The 19,118-nt window shown below is 39.3% G+C and overlaps 1 protein-coding gene across 2 annotated transcripts in view; it reads right to left on the bottom strand.

Moving 5' to 3' along the window:
• LOC128649891 (probable E3 ubiquitin-protein ligase HERC6) overlaps positions 1–19,118 on the bottom strand; it is a 282,469-nt gene that overhangs the window by 84,293 nt on the left and 179,058 nt on the right. For both annotated transcript variants that reach the window (XM_053703418.1, XM_053703419.1), the window contains one exon: positions 6,805–6,971. In XM_053703418.1, coding sequence (XP_053559393.1) covers positions 6,805–6,971 — 167 coding nt within the window. The remainder of the gene's footprint in view (positions 1–6,804; positions 6,972–19,118) is intronic.

Here is a 19,118-nt window from a genome sequence, read left to right as displayed (position 1 = left end):
TACCTGATAAATTCATTTCTTTCATAGTGGCAAGAGTCCATGAGACCCATCCTATTTTTTGGGGGTTATGATTTTTGTATAAAGCACATTATTTTTCCAGTTCCTCTTTTTGTATGCTTTTTACTCCTTTTTTTTTACACCTCACTACTTGGCTATACGTTAAACTGAGGTATGAGTGAGGCGGGAGGTGTATTTATAGGCATTTTGAGGTTTGGGAAACTTTGCCCCCTCCTGGTAGGAATGTATATCCTATACGTCACTAGCTCATGGACTCCTTGCCACTATGAAAGAAATTAATTTATCAGGTAAGTTCTTACATAAATTATGTTTTTCTTTCATAAAATGATGATGGTCCACAGTCCTCCATAACATATGGGGGCTGAATTATCAAGCATATGCTGTGGGCATTTAACATTGCACAAGCATTTCTGGTGAAATGCTTGTGCAATGCCGCCCCCTGCACATTTGCAGTCAATCGGTAGGAAAGACAAAGCAGGGTCTGTAGAAGTGTCATTAGAACTGTCGCCCGAAAATTTAATCAGGTGGAGCCTGTGGACCATCATCATTTCGAAAGAAAATAATGTATCAGGTAAGCATAAATTTTGTTTTCTTTTGTAAAATGATGATGGTCCACAGTCCTCCATAAACTATGGGGGCTGAATTATCAAGCGGCAGGCGGACATGATTCGCTGTAGCAAATCATGTCCGCCCGACATTGCTAAATGCCGACAGCATATGCTGTGGGCATTTAACATTATTGCACAAGCATTTCTGGTGAAATGCTTGTGCAATGCCGCCCCCTGCACATTTGCGGCCGCTAGCAGAGGTTGTCAATAATGCTGATCGTATCTGATCGGGATGATTGCAGTCCGCCACCTCAGATGTGGCGGACGAGTTAAGTAGCAGTGCTCTTACGACCGCTGCTTCTTAACTTAAGATTCCGGGGAGCCGGAAACTTCGGAGGTAGATTGTAGAATCTACTGCTTGGTAAATCTCCCCCATGGGATTAATACCCAAGCAGTAGTTACGGAAAGGGTGGGACAATTTTTTTTCTGGCAGTTTTTATGTAGCCAGCACTGAGGCCTCAAGGACCTTCCTGCCAAAGGATGCTTGCGAAAATCAAAACCTCAAAGCGATAAAATATGAAAAACATAGGCAGAGAATAAATATTACAGCTTTGCAAATCTGCTCCAAAGATGCATAATTTATTTAATATAGGTGTCGAGAGTCCACGAGCTGTTACATATGGGATATACATTCCTACCAGGAGGACGCAAAGTTTCCCCCAACCTCAAAAGCCTATAATCTCCCCCTCCCACCTCACTCATACCTCAGTTTTAAACTTTGCCTCCATTGGAGGTGGTTGAAACATGATGATGTGCTTGATTTCTTCAGTGAAAGGCTCTCCAGAGCATATTGAAGTCTGGTTCCCCTCAGAGTACAGTGCTTGTCAGAGGGAAGTGAAGGGCGTACTGCCTCATGACACTATGTTTTCACCTCAAGGGAAATCTTTCATGGGCTCTTTGTAAATTTGGTCGCAGGGATTCATCTTCTGCCTCCCTTTACAGATCAATGTTATACTCCTATTCCATCACCTCTGCTGATATGTTTCAGTACTGATGTTGCTGTCTGCTATTAGTGTCTCTAGGTAAGTATATTATGTATTTTTCTTTAATATATAGACACTCACAGCTATGGGTTGGGCGATTTTAAATGATTGAAGTTTAACTATAAGTTTAACTATGTTTCAATGTGTATGTATGGCCCAGGGACAGGTTCTTACTATTCACCTTGCTTATTATTTTTGTTTGCGGCCAAAAAAATCTCATGCACAGAAGTGTGCATTTAATCTTTTTTACATGCAAGCACGCGTTCCACAGCGCATATTCTTTCTATCGGAGCTAAGTGTGCTTATTGTGAAACAATGAAGTATCTTCAAATGATGAGGATGACGTGGCACCTGATAATTCCTGCTTTTTATTTAAAATTTAACCTATTCATTCTCTTTTGAAGGAAGTCTTAGTCACTTTAGGGATTGTAGAAGCTAAACCTTCTAAAGATAACCCATCTTTTGAATTCAGTATATAAAACTGTTGTCAATCTCCCTGAGATGTTTCCCTATACTTGATGCTGTTTCTAATATGATTGCTAAAGAATTGTCTAAACCAGGTGTCTTTTTAACCCTTCTTTAAAGGGCCACTGTAAGTAAATATTTTCTATCCCTGTTACTAACTAACCACCCCCAAAATACGCTTTTTAGCAATAGCATTTCATTAACATATCTCTACCGTATATCAGAAATCTTGTCTGTAAATTAATTGTTTTCCAATTCCAATTGTTTTCTTTGCTCTGTACCAATCCGCTTACAATACCTAGGTTTCAAAATGGCGCTTTAAAACACAAAGTTATTGGTTTAAGTATTTTGAACATCACAGTGCTGAAAATAGTGGGCAGGATAACGTGACATCATCGGCGAATAAAAGATATAACTTTTAGAACGTTATGAAACTTTGTTTTGGGAGAAACTATAGGTCATTAGGTTTTAATTAATGTTTATTAACTTTAATATGTTAGTTGTTTAGCTTAAAAATTATAACAGAAAGTAATCCTTTAAGGTTTAAAAAACTATATCCTTTACCAGCTGCTAACTTAGAGATATGGGAAACGGTTCCCAAAGTTGATGAGGCCATTCCTCTAGAAGACAGTGCTTCTTTTAAAGATCCTTAAAATAGAAAACTTGAATCTTATCTAAGAAGGGCATATTTACATATTGGCTAAATTCACAGACCAGCTATATCTATTGCTGATGTGGCTGCTTCTTCTACTTTCTGGTTATCCAGACTAGCTCAGCAGTTGTCCTCTGACCCTGAATGTTCTAATATCTTGAATTTAATTAAATATGCAAATAATTTTATTTGCGATCCAGTATTTGATATCATGAAAATTAACATAAAAAATATGTCTTTAGCTATCCTTACCAGAAGAGTTTTATGGCTAAAATCATGGAATGCTGATATGGTATCTAAAACTAGATTACTTTCTCTTTCTTTCCAAGGAAAGAAATTGTTTGGGTCTCAACTGGATTCTATTATTTCTATGATTACTGGAGGTAAGGGAGTTTTTCTTCCCCAAGACAAAAAGTCAAAAGGGAAATTTAAAGCTCCCAATCGTTTTCAGTCTGGAGACCCTCATCAATTTGGAATAAATCCAAGCAGAATAAGAAACCTAATCCAGCCTCTAAGACCTCATGAAGGTACAGCCTCCAACCCAGTATTACTGGTAGGGGACAGATTAAACCTTTTTCAGAAATCTTGGTTACTATCTGTCCAAAATCCCTGGATTCAAAACATTATTTCTCAAGGATATTGCATTGGATTCAGAATATCCTATGAAAGCTCGGGCCTTTCTCAAATCTGTCTCAGATCTGGAAAAGTGTGGGAGTATTGTTCCAATTCCTTTACAAGAACAGGGGATGGGATTGTATTCACATTTCTTCATTGTATCAAAAAAGGGAAAAATTCTTTCAGACTAATTCTGAATCTGAAAACTTTAAACAAATGTGTATTAATTCCAACTTTCAAAATGGAAACTATAAGGACTATTCTGCCATTTGTTCAACAAGGTCACTTTATGTCCATGATAGATTTACAGGATGCTTACCTTCACATCCCAATTCACCCAGAACATTACCAGTTCCTGAGGTTCTCTTTCAGGAAAAAGCATTATCAGTTTGTTGCTGTTCCGTTTGGTCTAGCTACAGCTCCAAGAATATTTACCAAGGTTCTCAGTGCCCTTTTATCTGTAATCAGTTCAGGGGTATTGTGGTATTTCCTTACCTGGACAATATCTTGGTACTAGCTTAATCTTTTAATTTAGCAGAATCTCACACAAAACAACTATTGCTGTTTCTTCAAAGACATGGTTGGAGGATCAATTTACCAAAGAGTTCCTTGATTACTAAGACAAAGGTCACCTTTTTAGGTTTCCAGATAGATTCAGTGTTACCTGACAGAAAAGAGACAAATAAAATTGATTTCAGCTTGCCTGAACCTTCAGTCTCTCTCATTCCCTTCAGTGGCTCAGTGTATGGAAGTACTAGGCCTCATAATTGCAGCTTCAGATGCAATTCCATTTGCTCGATTTCATATGAGACCTCTTCAGCTTTGTCTGCTGTGCCAATGGTGCAAGGATAATACTCGGATAACCCAACGGATATTTTTAGATCCCAATACGCACCTATCTCTGACTTGGTGGCTAAATCACCAATCTATTATTGATGGCCTCTCGTTTGAGCAACAAACTTCCCAGGTTCCTTGCAAGGTACAGGGATCCTCAGGCATTCGATGGTGTTGAATGCTCTAGCAGTTCCCGGTCTTACCAGCCTGCTTATCTATTCCCCCCCTCTGGTCATGCTTCCCAGAGTGAATTTCCAAAATAAAGATGGAACAGTCATTTATAATCCTAATAGCCCCAGCGTGGCCTCACAGGATTTGGGTATGCGGATCTGGTATGAATGTCCAGTTGCCCGCCGTGGCCTCTTCCTCTTAGGGCAGACCTTCTGTCTCAAGGTCCCTTCTTCCATCCAAATCTAAAGTCTCTGAACTTAATGGCATGGAAATTGAATGCTTAGTTCTCTGTCATAGAGGATTTCCTGACTCTGTGATTATTACTATGATTTAGGCATGCAAGCCTCTTTCTAGGAAGAGCTGTGGTGTACTTAACTTGATTATTCCAAGCATTCTTTTAGAATTCCTAGGGTTCTTCAATTTCTATAGAATGGTTTAGATAAAGGTTTATCTGCCAGTTATTTGAAAGGCCAAATCTCTGCCTTTTATGTATTATTTCATAGGAAAATGTCTAACTTCCTAATGTTCATTGTTTTGTTCAGGCTTTAATCCGGATTAAACCTGTCATTAGGCCTATTTCTCTTTCTTGGAGTCCTAACCTAGTGTTAAAAGCTTTACAGGCTCCTCCTTTTGAGCCTATGCATAAATTATACATTAAACTAATTTCATGCTCGAAGAGTTTCTGAATTGTCTGCTCTCTCTTGTGAGTCTCCTTATCTGATTTTCCATCAGGATAAAGCTGTTTTGCGGGCTACTTTTCAAAGTTCACCTAAAGTTGTTAACTCTCACATTAATAGGGAAATAATCATTCCCTCATGTCCTAATCCAAAAACTGCTACATAGAAGAATATCTCTCTCTATTTTAAAGCCCTTTTCCTGCATTTACCTGAGACCTCATAGCTTTGAGCCTTTATAAAACTTCTTTGGGCAAATTGTTTTTAGAATAACTTTTAACAGGTAATATTATTAGTGTAAGTGTACTTTGTATTCTTTTTTTTTATGTGTTTTGTAATACTTTTTTGTTTGCAAAACAGTTACCCCAAAGCTCTGAGGCACTAACCTAATGCATGTTAACTTCAATTGTGCTCAAGTGATTACGTTAACTAGCGTTTACTATAAACTTCTAATACGAGCGGAAAACCTGAAGCGTGCAAACACCTGCTATAAACCCCTTATCGCGTGCACGTAACTTTTAGCGCTACACTCGTAGACTGGCCCGACAATGGTGCTGAACTTATAGGGAGAGAATACCTCATTATTTTATATGTCTAATTATTTACACAAAGACCTCCTTATCTTCATTAGTAATGTTTACTCAAAGGCCAATACTTAGAGAGATCAAAGGAAAATAAACATTTTATTATCTCTCTGTAACAGACCCCGGCTGGTAGCATTATTTTATCTAAACCTTCTTTTTTGGAACCAGAATTTAAAGGGACAGTCTATATATATAAACTATAAAATTTCATGATTCAGATAGGGCATGCAATTTTAAACAACTTTCCAATTTACTTTTATTATCAAATTTGCTTTGTTCTCTTGGTATTTGTTGAAAGCTAAACCTAGGTAGGTTCACATAATAATTTCTAAGTACTTGAAGACCGCCTCTTATCTCAGTGCATTTTGACAGAATTTTTTACAGCTAGACAGCGCTAGTTTATGTGTGTCATATAGATAACATTGTGTTCACCATGGAATTATTTATGATTCATCAGTGATTGGCTAAAATGCAAGTCTGTCAAAAGACGATAAGGGGGGCAGTCTGCAGAGGCTTGGATACAAGGTAATCACACAGGTAAAAAGTACAGTATACTAATATAGCCGTGTTGGTTATGCAAAAGCAGGGAATGGGTAATAAAGGGATTATCTATCTTTTTAAACAATACAAATTCTGGAGTAGACTGTCCCTTTAAGTTCAGAAATGTTTAGTATGGGTGGGGATACAGTGGGGCAAAATCAGCTATTTCAAATGAGAAAAATAAAGATGAAGGAGCTGTCTTTACACAATTTAATACACTCCCTTAGGTAAAATAGATAATTGTGAACATTTAAAAGGGGAGAAAATATTAGACTACACTGCCCTTTAAGCTGTGTACTGTGACCACTAAACTTTGATCAAGACCTTACTAGTCAAGGTAAACAATAAAGGTTCTGAGACCTTACAAAGAAATTACTAACGGATCATCTGGAAGGGGTGCTCAAACCTTTGCACATGCTACATTAACTATTTTTTCAGTCAGATAAATTAAGCAAATAAAATGTTAGCTACGTATTACAATTTGCAGAAAAATTACAAGTTTATGTTTAACTGCGGAGGTTGTGTTACTTGATCAGGGGCACCCAAACGTTTGTTTCTGTATTTTGGAGTACTTATGCTGCCTGAGACCTGTTTGTATTATCTGCAATGATAAACCCCACTGCTTTGTAACAATAAAACAATAATTGTAAGACTTCTTACCTCCCCATTGTAGGTTGCAGCTCTTTTAAATCATCCAGAGTTGCCTTTTTGCCCAGGAGTTTCTTATAAAAGGCCAATGGAAATGGAAGATACATCATCTTATGGCAGAATACAGATAGCCCACACAATATACCAAAGTAAAAATACAGCTTTTTTTCTGCTGGTTGCTAAGAAAAAGAACACACACTGAATATTAAATACTATATTAAATAGTTGAATTAAAAATATTTTTTTATGTTTCTTATAAGCCAATATATGACTGTTCATATATCTCAATAAAAGGTCATTCACTAACAATATTAATATATTATTGGTTAATTATGTATTGAGGCATCACACCTTAGAAAAAAGTTAATTGAATTAAATTTACATAAAAAAGTCTTTGTCTATGATCACAGCTAAACATGTTAATTCCTGCATTTGTTAAAGGGACAGTCAACACAAAAATTGTTATTGTTTAAAAAGATAGACAATGCCTTTACTACCCATTCCTCAGCTTTGCACAACCAACATGGTTATATTAATATACTTTATAACATTTAAACCTCAACATTTCTGTCTGTTTCTAAGTTCCTAAAGACAGCCCCATGATCACATGTTTTGTATTAGGTTTTCACATCAGGGGAAGCTAGTTCATGTGAGCTATATAGCTAACATTGTGCTGACACCGCCTGTGGATTCTAACAAAACAGCACTAATTGGCTTAAATGCAAGTCAATAGATAAAGTCATGTGATCAGTGGGCAGTCACAAGATGCTTAGATACAAGGTAATTACAGAGGTAAAAAGTGTATTAATATAACCATGTTTTCTGTGCAAAACTGGGGAATGGGTAATAAAGGGATTATCTATCTTTTAAAAGAATAAAATATTTTGAGTTGACTGTCCCTTTAAATAAGCAAATGGACAGCAGGTTCAACCTCTGAGCATATTTCCTCACTTCAGTCAGTGGGCTGGCTGGCTTTGTGAGCTGTGACTTGTGAATGTGAAGCAAACTAGGGATTGGTGTCTGTTGTAAGAGTTACTGTGTTTACTAATTATTTGGTTTCAAGATTTACAATGTATGATACCTAAAGTCCTAGGATTTTAGAAGATACTTTTATGGGAACTGCTATGATAAAGGATAGATATTTTCTGATGACTACGTAAGCCAAAATATGTAAAGCCGTATTTTTTATTTTTAACCCATGTTTCAATAAATTGCTTTCTATTTGCCCATATTCCTGTGCTCTGCTTACTTTTCTTTTTTTTAATAAGAGATTCGGCTAGATTACGAGTTTTGTGGTAAGGTAAAAAAGCAGCGTTAACAGGTCCTAACGCTGCTTTTTCACTACCGCTGCTATTACGAGTCTTGCAGGTTTAGGGGCCCCGCACACTTTTTTGGCCTTACCGCAAACCGGCTTATGTAAACTTCGTAAACCTTTTTTTCAATGGGACTTGCATAGCTCCGGTATTACGAGTCTGTCCTGGGAGGCCAAAAAGTGAGCGGTACACCCTCTACCTCCAAGATCCATAACGCATTCTAAAGTCAGTAGTTATGAGTTTTACACTACAATGCTGAAGCATAAAACTCATAACTAAAGTGGTAAAAAGTACACTAACACCCATAAACTACCTATTAACCCCTAAACCGAGGCCCTCCCGCATCGCAAACACTGAAATAAAATTATTAACCCCTAATCTGCCGCTCTGGACATCGCCGCCACTAGAACATATTAACCCCTAAACCGCCGCACTCCCGCCTCGCAAACACTAGTTAAATATTATTAACCCCTAATCTGCCGCCCCTAACATCACCGCCACCTACATTATATATATTAACCCCTAATCTTCCGCCCCCAACGTCGCCGCCACTATATTAAATTTATTAACCCCTAAACCTAAGTCTAACCCTAACCCTAACACCCCCTAATTGAAATATAATTTAAATAAATCTAAATAAAATTACTATCATTAACTACATTATTCCTATTTAAAACTAAATACTTACCTATAAAATAAACCATAAGCTAGCTACAATATAACTAATAGTTACATTGTAGCTATCTTAGGGTTTATTTTAATTTTACATGCACGTTTGAATTTATTTTAACTAGGTAGAATAACTACCTAGCTAAAATAAATACAAATTGACCTGTAAAATAAAACCTAACCTATGTTACACTAACACCTAACACTACACTACAGCCAATCGGAATCTAAGGGACGCCATCTTGGATGACGTCACTTAAAAGAGATATTCATTACGAAGAAGCCGTTGTTTGAAGAGGATGCTCTGCGTCGGATGTCTTGAAGATGGAACCGCTCCACACCGGAAAGGATGAAGATAGAAGATGCCATCTGGATGAAGACTTCTGCCCGTCTGGAGGACCACCACTTCTGCTGGCTTCGTTGAGGACATCTTGCCGCTTGGATGAAGACTTCTCCCGGTAAGTGAATCTTCGGGGGTTAGTGTTAGGATTTTTTTAAGGGTGTATTGGGTGGGTTTATTTTTTAGGTTAGGGCTTTGGGCCTGCAAAAGAGCTAAATGCCCTTTTAAGGGCAATGTCAATCCAAAAGCCATTTTCAGGGCAATGGGGAGCTTAGGTTTTTTAGTTAGTATTTTATTTGGGGGGGTTGGTTGTGTGGGTGGTGGGTTTTACTGTTGGGGGGGTTGATTGTATTTTTTTTTTACAGGTATAAGAGCTGATTACTTTGGGGCAATGCCCTGAAAAAGGCCCTTTTAAGGGATATTGGATAGTTTAGTTTAGGCTAGGGTTTTCTTTTTATTTTTTTTTGGGGGGGGGGGGGGGGGGGGGGGGCTTTTTATTTTGATAGGGCTATTAGATTAGGTGTAATTAGTTTAAAGATCTGTAATTTGTTTTTTATTTTCTGTAATTTAGTGTTTGTTTTTTGTGATTTAGCTAATTTAATTTAGTTAATTTATTTAATTGTAGTGTAGTGTTAGGTGTTACTGTAACTTAGGTTAGGTTTTATTTTACAGGTAAATTTGTATTTATTTTAGCTAGGCAGTTATTAAATAGTTAATAACTATTTACTAACTATTCTACCTAGTTAAAATAAATACAAACTTGCCTGTAAAATAAAAATAAACCCTAAGCTAGCTACAATGTAACTATTAGTTATATTGTAGCTAGCTTAGGGTTTATTTTATAAGTAAGTATTTAGTTTTAAATAGGAATAATTTAGTTAATGATAGTAATTTTATTTAGATTTATTTAAATTATATTTAAGTTAGGGGGTGTTAGGGTTAGGGTTAGACTTAGATTTAGGGGTTAATACATTTAATATAGTGGCGGCGACGTTGGGGGCAGCAGATTAGGGGTTAATAAATGTAGGTAGGTTGTGGCGACATTGGGGTGGCAGATTAGGGGTTAATAAATATAATGTAGGTGGCGGCGATGTTGGGGGCAGCAGATTAGGGGTTAATAAGTATAATGTAGGGGGCGGTGGAAGATTAGGGGTTAATAAGTGTAAGATTAGTGGTGTTTAGACTCGGGGTTCATGTTAGGGTGTTAGGTGTAAACATAAATGTGTTTCCCCATAGGAATCAATGGGGCTGCGTTACTGAGTTTTACGCTGCTTTTTGGCAGGTGTTAGACTTTTTCTCAGCCGGCTCTCCCCATTGATGTCTATGGGGAAATCGTGCATGAGCACATACGACCAGCTCACCGCTGACTTAAGCAGCGCTTGTATTGGAGTGCGGTATGGAGCTCAATTACGCTCACTTCTTGCCTTTTAACGCAGTGTTTGTAAAAACCCGTAATACCAGCGCTGCAGGTAAGTGAGCGGTGAGAAAAAAATGCTTGTTAGCACCGCATAGCTCCTAACGCAAAATTGTAATCTCGCCGATTATTTTTTAGTCCTTGTGTGATTATATATATATATATATATGTGTGTATGTGTTTGTCAGGCAAGTATGACTGCGAACATGAATTATGTATTTAAGAGTGTGAATTTTATGTAATTATGAGTGTGAACTTAATGCACTGTTCATACTGATACTACATTGATGTTTAGATCATTTTGTTTATAGCGATTTTTAAACAGTGTGATTAAATATAGGGTTTTATATATGAACCACCTTCTACTATCTTCTAATATTGAAACATTCATTTTTTATGGACTTAATTGTGTGGATTTAGCAAATTAATATTATTTTGTTGCGCAAGATAGACTTTTAGTCTTTTTTCCAATCATTTTGTTTCTGACAGAGGATAGAGGACCTCTATTATATAAGTCTTTTCTTGTATTTCACATCTATTCCAGCGCATAACTAGTTATTGAAGTTTCTATTTTTAGGAAAAAACCTTGACCAACTGATGTAACCAACTCTTCCATTTTGCTTTTAATTTAGTTGTGTGCTTGCAATAGAGTGTCAGACTTTTTATGTGTTGTGTTAATATTTTTGTTTTGTAATTTTCCCTATGGACTTTGCACCCAGCTTTGTCTAGGGTTAACTGCCTGAGTCCCTGAAAGCTGTGCATCTGCCTGTGAGTGCTGTAACATGGGATGTGTAGTCAGTCGGATTTGAGAGTTCAGTTTATTTCTGTGTTTTGTATGTGTCTAGATAAATTACAAATGACCTGTGTGTCACCCGTGTTTGTATATCAGTTTGGTGAATGGCATGCATTGTATGGCTGTGGGGTAGGTATACAGGGAGGAAAATACCTTGACATAGTCCTATTACTATTTGGCTAAATTAAGTAACTAACTTTTCCATTTTGTTCTTAAAGTGTGCTTGCAAAAGAGTGCCAGATATTCACCTAGATTACGAGTTTTGCATTAGAGGCTATGCGGTGCTAACGAGCAGTTTATTCTCACCGCTCACTTACAGACAGCGCTGGTATTACGGGTTTTTACAACCCAGACAAGAAGTGAGCATTGAGCAAAATTTTGCTCCTTACTGCACTCCAATACCAGCGCTGCTTACGTTAGCGGTGAGCTGGTGTAACGTGCTCGTGCACGATTTCCCCATAGGAATCAACGGGAGAGCTGGCTGAAAAAAAGTCTAACACCTGCCAAAAAGCAGTGTAAAAGCTCCTTAACGCATGCCCCATTGATTCCTATGGGGAAATACATTTTATTTCTACACCTAACACACTAACATGAACCCCGAGTCTAAACACCCCTAATCTTACACTTATTAACCCCTAATCTGCCGCCCCTGGCATCGCCGCAACCTACATTATATTATTAACCCCTAATCTGCCGCTCCGGACACCGCCGCCACCTATATTATACTTATGAACCCCTAATCTGCTGCCCCCAACATCGTCGACACCTACATTATATTTATTAACCCCCAATCTGCCGCCCCCTATGTTGCCGCCACCTACCTACATTTATTAACCCCTAATCTGCTGCCCCCAACGTCACTGCCACTATAATAAACATATTAACCCCTAAACCGCTGCACTCCCGCCTCGCAAACATTAGTTAAATATTATTAACCCCTAATCTGCCGGCCCTAACATCAACGCCATCTACCTACATTTATTAACCCCTAATCTGCCGCCCCCAACGTCGCCCGCCACTATATTAAAGTTATTAACCCCTAAACCTAAGTCTAACCCTAAACCTAACACCCCCTAACTTAAATATAAATTAAAAGAAATCTAAATAAAATTACTATAATTAACTAAATTATTCCTATTTAAAACTAAATACTTACCTGTAAAATAAACCCTAAGCTAGCTACAATATAACTGTCCACAAATATCTCAGGATTCAGCTGCTAAGGAGTTAACTTTGTGGAGCTTGCACTCAAAACAGTTATTTGTTTTCAAGAAGAATTGTGTTTGGTATTTTCTTTGAAGTGCCAGAACCCCCTAAATAGCCACCAAATGTTAGTGTGTATGCATTGAGTCATAAAATCACTGAAGCTCTTAGTCACAGAGATACACAGGATAAAGTTTATGGCTTAAGCTGTCAATAGAATGCATGATGCAAAAACAGGCCCTTCATTACAAAAACTGACCAGCGTCACTGACAGGACATTGGTATATTATGTACATATGTGGGTTAAAAGTGTTATAACCTTAACGGCAGGTAAATATGACAACCTATGGCATATTTGATATCAAACTGGTTCTCCCAATAAAAACTAAGAGGTTCTAAATATGTAAATATAGAAATTTCTTACCTAGCAGGAATGATAATGGATTGTATAAATTCAGGCAAGAAATTTAGTCTATTGAAGGTTGTAAAGACAGTGGGGTTTCTTAGCCCGCCCAGGAGGGTGTGGTTAAGCAACATGATCTCTGAGAAGTAGGTTTAAGAATCTTATTTTTTTTAACAATAAGTTTGTCATTCTTACAAGGGGAGCTGCTGTACAGAAGTAAGGAGCCATCATTTTCTTGCCATTTCCCCTGGCGCAGATCTTGAAGCTAGTAAAGTATTCAATTCTGTTTTTCTCCTTTTTATTTTAAAACACTGTTTGCGTGTGTAATTTTATTTGTAACAACTTTCTCCAACATTGGTGTGTCCGGTCCACGGCGTCATCCTTACTTGTGGGATATTCTCTTCCCCAACAGGAAATGGCAAAGAGTCCCAGCAAAGCTGGTCACATGATCCCTCCTAGGGCTCCGCCCACCCCAGTCCATTCTCTTTGCCGTTGCACAGGCAACATCTCCACGGAGATGGTTAAGAGTTTTTTGGTGTTTAAATGTAGTTTTATTCTTCTATCAAGTGTTTGTTATTTTAAAATAGTGCTGGTATGTACTATTTACTCTGAAACAGAAAAGGATGAAGATTTCTGTTTGTAAGAGGAAGATGATTTTAGCAGACAGTAACTAAAATCGATTGCTGTTTCCACACAGGACTGTTGAGATGAAGTAACTTCAGTTGGGGGAAACAGTTAGCAGACTTTTTCTGCTTAAGGTATGACTAGCCATATTTCTAACAAGACCATGTAATGCTGGAAGGCTGTCATTTCCCCTCAGGTGGACCGGTAAGCCATTTTCTTAGTAAACATAAAAAGAATAAAGGGCTTCAAAAAGGGCTAAAAAACTGGTAGACATTTTTCTGGGCTAAAACGATTGCTTTACTAGGCATATTATGCTGATTCTAACTAATTATTGGTATTATAATCTTGGGGAACGTTTAGAAAAACGGCAGGCACTGTGTTGGACACCTTTTTCAGATGGGGGCCTTTCTAGTTATAGACAGAGCCTCATTTTCGCGCCATTAATGCGCAGTTGTTTTTGGAGAGCAAGGCATGCAGATGCATGTGTCAGGAGCTAAGAATCACTGAAAAAGCTTATAGAAGGCGTCATTTGGTATCGTATTCCCCTCTGGGCTTGGTTGGGTCTCAGCAAAGCATATAGCTGGGACTGTATAGGGGTTAAATGTAAAAAAACGGCTCCGGTTCCGTTAATTTAAGGGTTAAAGCTCTGAAATTTGGTGTGCAATACTTTTAATGCTTTAAGACACTGTGGTGAAATTTTGGTGAATTTTGAACAATTCCTTCATACTTTTTCACATATTCAGTTATAAAGTGTTTTCAGTTTGAAATTGAAAGTGACAGTAACGGTTTTATTTTAAAACGTTTTTTTGTGCTTTGTTGACAAGTTTAAGCCTGCTTAACATGTCTGTACCATCAGATAAGCTATGTTCTATATGTATGAAAGCCAATGTGTCTCTCCATGTAAATTTATGTGATAATTGTGCCATAGTGTCCAAACAAAGTAAGGACAGTAATGCCACAGATAATGATATTGCCCAAGATGATTCCTCAAATGAGGGGAGTAAGCATGATACTACATCATCCCCTACTGTGTCTACACCAGTTATGCCCACACAGGAGGCCCCTAGTACATCTAATGCGCCAATACTTATTACCATGCAACAATTAACGGCTGTAATGGATAACTCCATAGCAAATCTTTTTATCCAAAATGCCTACTTATCAGAGAAAGCGCGATTGCTCTGTTTTAAACACTGAAGAGCAAGAGGACGCTGATGATAACTGTTCTGACATACCCTCACACCAATCTCAAGGGGCCATGAGGGAGGTTTTGTCTGATGGAGAAATTTCAGATTCAGGAAAAATTTCTCATCAAGCTGAACCTGATGTTGTGACATTTAAATTTAAATTAGAACATCTCCGCGCACTGCTTAAGGAGGTGTTATCTACTCTGGATGATTGTGACAATTTGGTCATTCCAGAGAAATTATGTAAGATGGACAAGTTCCTAGAGGTTCCGGTGCCCCCCGACGCTTTTCTATACCCAAGCGGGTGGCGGACATAGTTAATAAAGAGTGGGAAAGGCCCGGCATACTTTTTGTTCCCCCCCCTATATTTAAGAAATTATTTCCTATAGTCGACCCCAGAAAGGACTTATGGCAGACAGTCCCCAAGGTCGAGGGGGCGGTTTCTACTCTAAACAAACGCACTACTATTCCTATCGAAGATAGTTGTGCTTTCAAAGATCCTATGGATAAGAAATTAGAGGGTTTGCTTAAAAAGATTTTTGTACAGCAAGGTTACCTTCTACAACCAATTTCATGCATTGTTCCTGTCACTACGGCAGCGTGTTTCTGTTTCGAGGAACTAGAAAAATCGCTCAGTAAAGAATCTTCGTATGAGGAGGTTATGGACAGAGTTCAAGCGCTTAAATTGGCTAACTCTTTTGTTTTAGATGCCGCTTTGCAATTAGCTAGATTAGCGGCGAAAAATTCAGGGTTTGCTATCGTGGCGCGCAGAGCGCTTTGGCTAAAGTCTTGGTCAGCGGATGTGTCTTCCAAGACAAAATTGCTTAACATTCCTTTCAAAGGTAAAACATTATTTGGACCTGATTTGAAAGAGATTATTTCAGACATCACTGGGGGAAAGGGCCACGCCCTCCCACAGGATAGGTCTTTTAAGGCTAAAAAATAAGCCTAATTTTCGTCCCTTTCGCAGAAACAGACCAGTCTCTAATTCTGTATCCTCTAAGCAAGAGGGTAATACTTCACAACCCAAACCAGCCTGGAAACCAATGCAAGGCTGGAACAAGGGTAAGCATGCCAAGAAGCCTACCACTGCTACCAAAACAGCATGAAGGGATAGCCCCCGATCCGGGACCGGATCTAGTGGGGGGGCAGACTTTCTCTCTTTGCCTCAGGCTTGGGCAAGAGATGTTCAGGATCCTTGGGCGCTAGAAATAGTTTCTCAAGGTTATCTCCTGGAATTCAAGGAACTACCCCCAAGGGGAAGGTTCCACAGGTCTCAATTATCTTCAAACCAAATAAAGAGACAGGCATTCTTACATTGTGTAGAAGACCTGTTAAAGATGGGAGTGATACATCCAGTTCCAATAAGAGAACAAGGAATGGGATTTATTCCAATCTGTTCATAGTTCCCAAAAAAGAGGGGAACATTCAGACCAATTTTGGATCTAAAGATCCTAAACAAATTTCTCAGGGTACCATCGTTCAAAATGGAAACTATTCGAATGATCCTACCTACTATCCAGGAAAATCAATTTATGACTACCGTGGATTTAAAGGATGCGTACCTACATATTCCTATCCACAAGGAACATCATCAGTTCCCTAAGGTTCGCTTTTCTGGACAAGCATTACCAGTTTGTGGCACTTCCATTCGGATTAGCCACTGCTCCAAGGATTTTCACAAAGGTACTAGGGTCCCTTCTAGCGGTTCTAAGACCAAGGGGGCGTTGCAGTAGTACCTTACTTGGACGACATCCTGATTCAAGCGTCGTCCCTGTCAAAAGCAAAGGCTCATACGGACATCGTCCTAGCCTTTCTCAGATCTCACGGATGGAAGGTGAACAAAGAAAAAAGTTCTCTGTCCCCGTCAACAAGAGTTCCCTTCTTGGGAACAATAATAGATTCCTTAGAAATGAGGATTTTTCTGACAGAGGTCAGAAAATCAAAACTTCTAAGCTCTTGTCAAGTACTTCATTCTGTTCCTCGTCCTTCCATAGCGCAGTGCATGGAAGTAATAGGATTGATGGTTGCAACAATGGACATAGTTCCTTATGCACAAATTCATCTAAGACCATTACAACTGTGCATGCTCAGACAGTGGAATGGGGATTATACAGACTTGTCTCCGACGATTCAAGTAGATCAAAAGACCAGAGATTCACTCCGTTGGTGGCTGACCCTGGACAATCTGTCACAGGGAATGAGCTTCCGCAGACCAGAGTGGGTCATTGTCACGACCGACGCCAGCCTAGTGGGCTGGGGCGCGGTCTGGGAATCCCTGAAAGCTCAGGGTCTATGGTCTCGGGAAGAGTCTCTTCTCCCGATAAACATTCTGGAACTGAGAGCGATATTCAATGCTCTCAGAGCTTGGCCTCAACTAGCAAAGGCCAAATTCATAAGGTTTCAGTCAGACAACATGACGACCGTTGCTTATATCAATCATCAGGGGGGAACAAGGAGTTCTCTGGCGATGAAAGAAGTGACCAAGATAATTCAATGGGCGGAGGATCACTCCTGCCACTTGTCTGCGATCCACATCCCAGGAGTGGAAAATTGGGAAGCGGATTTTCTGAGTCGTCAGACATTCCATCCGGGGGAGTGGGAACTCCATCCGGAAATCTTTGCCCAAATAACTCAATTATGGGGCATTCCAGACATGGATCTGATGGCGTCTCGTCAGAACTTCAAGGTTCCTTGCTACGGGTCCAGATCCAGGGATCCCAAGGCGACTCTAGTAGATGCACTAGTAGCACCTTGGACCTTCAACCTAGCTTATGTATTCCCACCGTTTCCTCTCATCCCCAGGCTGGTAGCCAGGATCAATCAGGAGAGGGCCTCGGTGATCTTGATAGCTCCTGCGTGGCCACGCAGGACTTGGTATGCAGACCTGGTGAATATGTCATCAGCTCCACCATGGAAGCTACCTTTGAGACAGGACCTTCTTGTTCAGGGTCCATTCGAACATCCGAATCTGGTTTCCCTCCAACTGACGGCTTGGAGATTGAACGCTTGATTTTATCAAAGCGTGGGGTTTTCAGATTCTGTAATAGATACTCTGATTCAGGCTAGAAAGCCTGTAACTAGAAAAATTTACCATAAAATATGGAAAAAATATATCTGTTGGTGTGAATCTAAAGGATTCCCATGGAACAAGATAAAAATTTCTAAGATTCTATCCTTTCTACAAGAAGGTTTGGAGAAAGGATTATCTGCAAGTTCTCTGAAGGGACAGATCTCTGCTTTATCTGTTTTACTTCACAAAAGACTGGCAGCTGTGCCAGATGTTCAAGCATTTGTTCAGGCTCTGGTTAGGATCAAGCCTGTTTACAGACCTTTGACTCCTCCCTGGAGTCTAAATCTAGTTCTTTCAGTTCATCAAGGGGTTCCATTTGAACCCTTACATTCCGTAGATATTAAGTTATTATCTTGGAAAGTTTTGTTTTTGGTTGCAATTTCTTCTGCTAGAAGAGTTTCAGAGTTATCTGCTCTGCAGTGTTCTCCGCCCTATCTGGTGTTCCATGCAGATAAGGTGGTTTTGCGTACTAAGCCTGGTTTTCTTCCGAAAGTTGTTTCCAACAAAAATATTAACCAGGAGATAGTTGTACCTTCTTTGTGTTCGAATCCATGTTTCAAAGAAGGAACGTTTGTTACACAATTTGGACGTAGTCCGTGCTCTAAAATTCTATTTAGAGGCTACTAAAGATTTCAGACAAACATCTTCCTTGTTTGTTGTTTATTCTGGTAAAAGGAGAGGTCAAAAAGCGACTTCTGCCTCTCTTTCCTTTTGGCTTAAAAGCATTATCCGATTGGCTTATGAGACTGCCGGACGGCAGCCTCCTGAAAGAATCACAGCTCACTCCACTAGGGCTGTGGCTTCCACATGGGCCTTCAAGAACGAGGCTTCTGTTGACCAGATATGTAAGGCAGCGACTTGGTCTTCACTGCACACTTTTGCCAAATTTTACAAATTTGATACTTTTGCTTCTTCGGAGGCTATTTTTGGGAGAAAGGTTTTGCAAGCCGTGGTGCCTTCCATTTAGGTGACCTGATTTGCTCCCTCCCTTCATCCGTGTCCTAAAGCTTTGGTATTGGTTCCCACAAGTAAGGATGACGCCGTGGACCGGACACACCAATGTTGGAGAAAACAGAATTTATGCTTACCTGATAAATTACTTTCTCCAACGGTGTGTCCGGTCCACGGCCCGCCCTGGTTTTTTAATCAGGTCTGATGAATTATTTTCTCTAACTACAGTCACCACGGTATCATATGGTTTCTCCTATATATATTTCCTCCTGTCCGTCGGTCGAATGACTGGGGTGGGCGGAGCCTAGGAGGGATCATGTGACCAGCTTTGCTGGGACTCTTTGCCATTTCCTGTT

This window comes from Bombina bombina, chromosome 2 (genome assembly GCF_027579735.1).
Source record: "Bombina bombina isolate aBomBom1 chromosome 2, aBomBom1.pri, whole genome shotgun sequence".
NCBI lineage: Eukaryota > Metazoa > Chordata > Amphibia > Anura > Bombinatoridae > Bombina > Bombina bombina.
The sequence above is the reverse complement of the archived record's forward strand: the minus strand, read 5'-3'. Positions and strand labels throughout refer to the sequence as shown.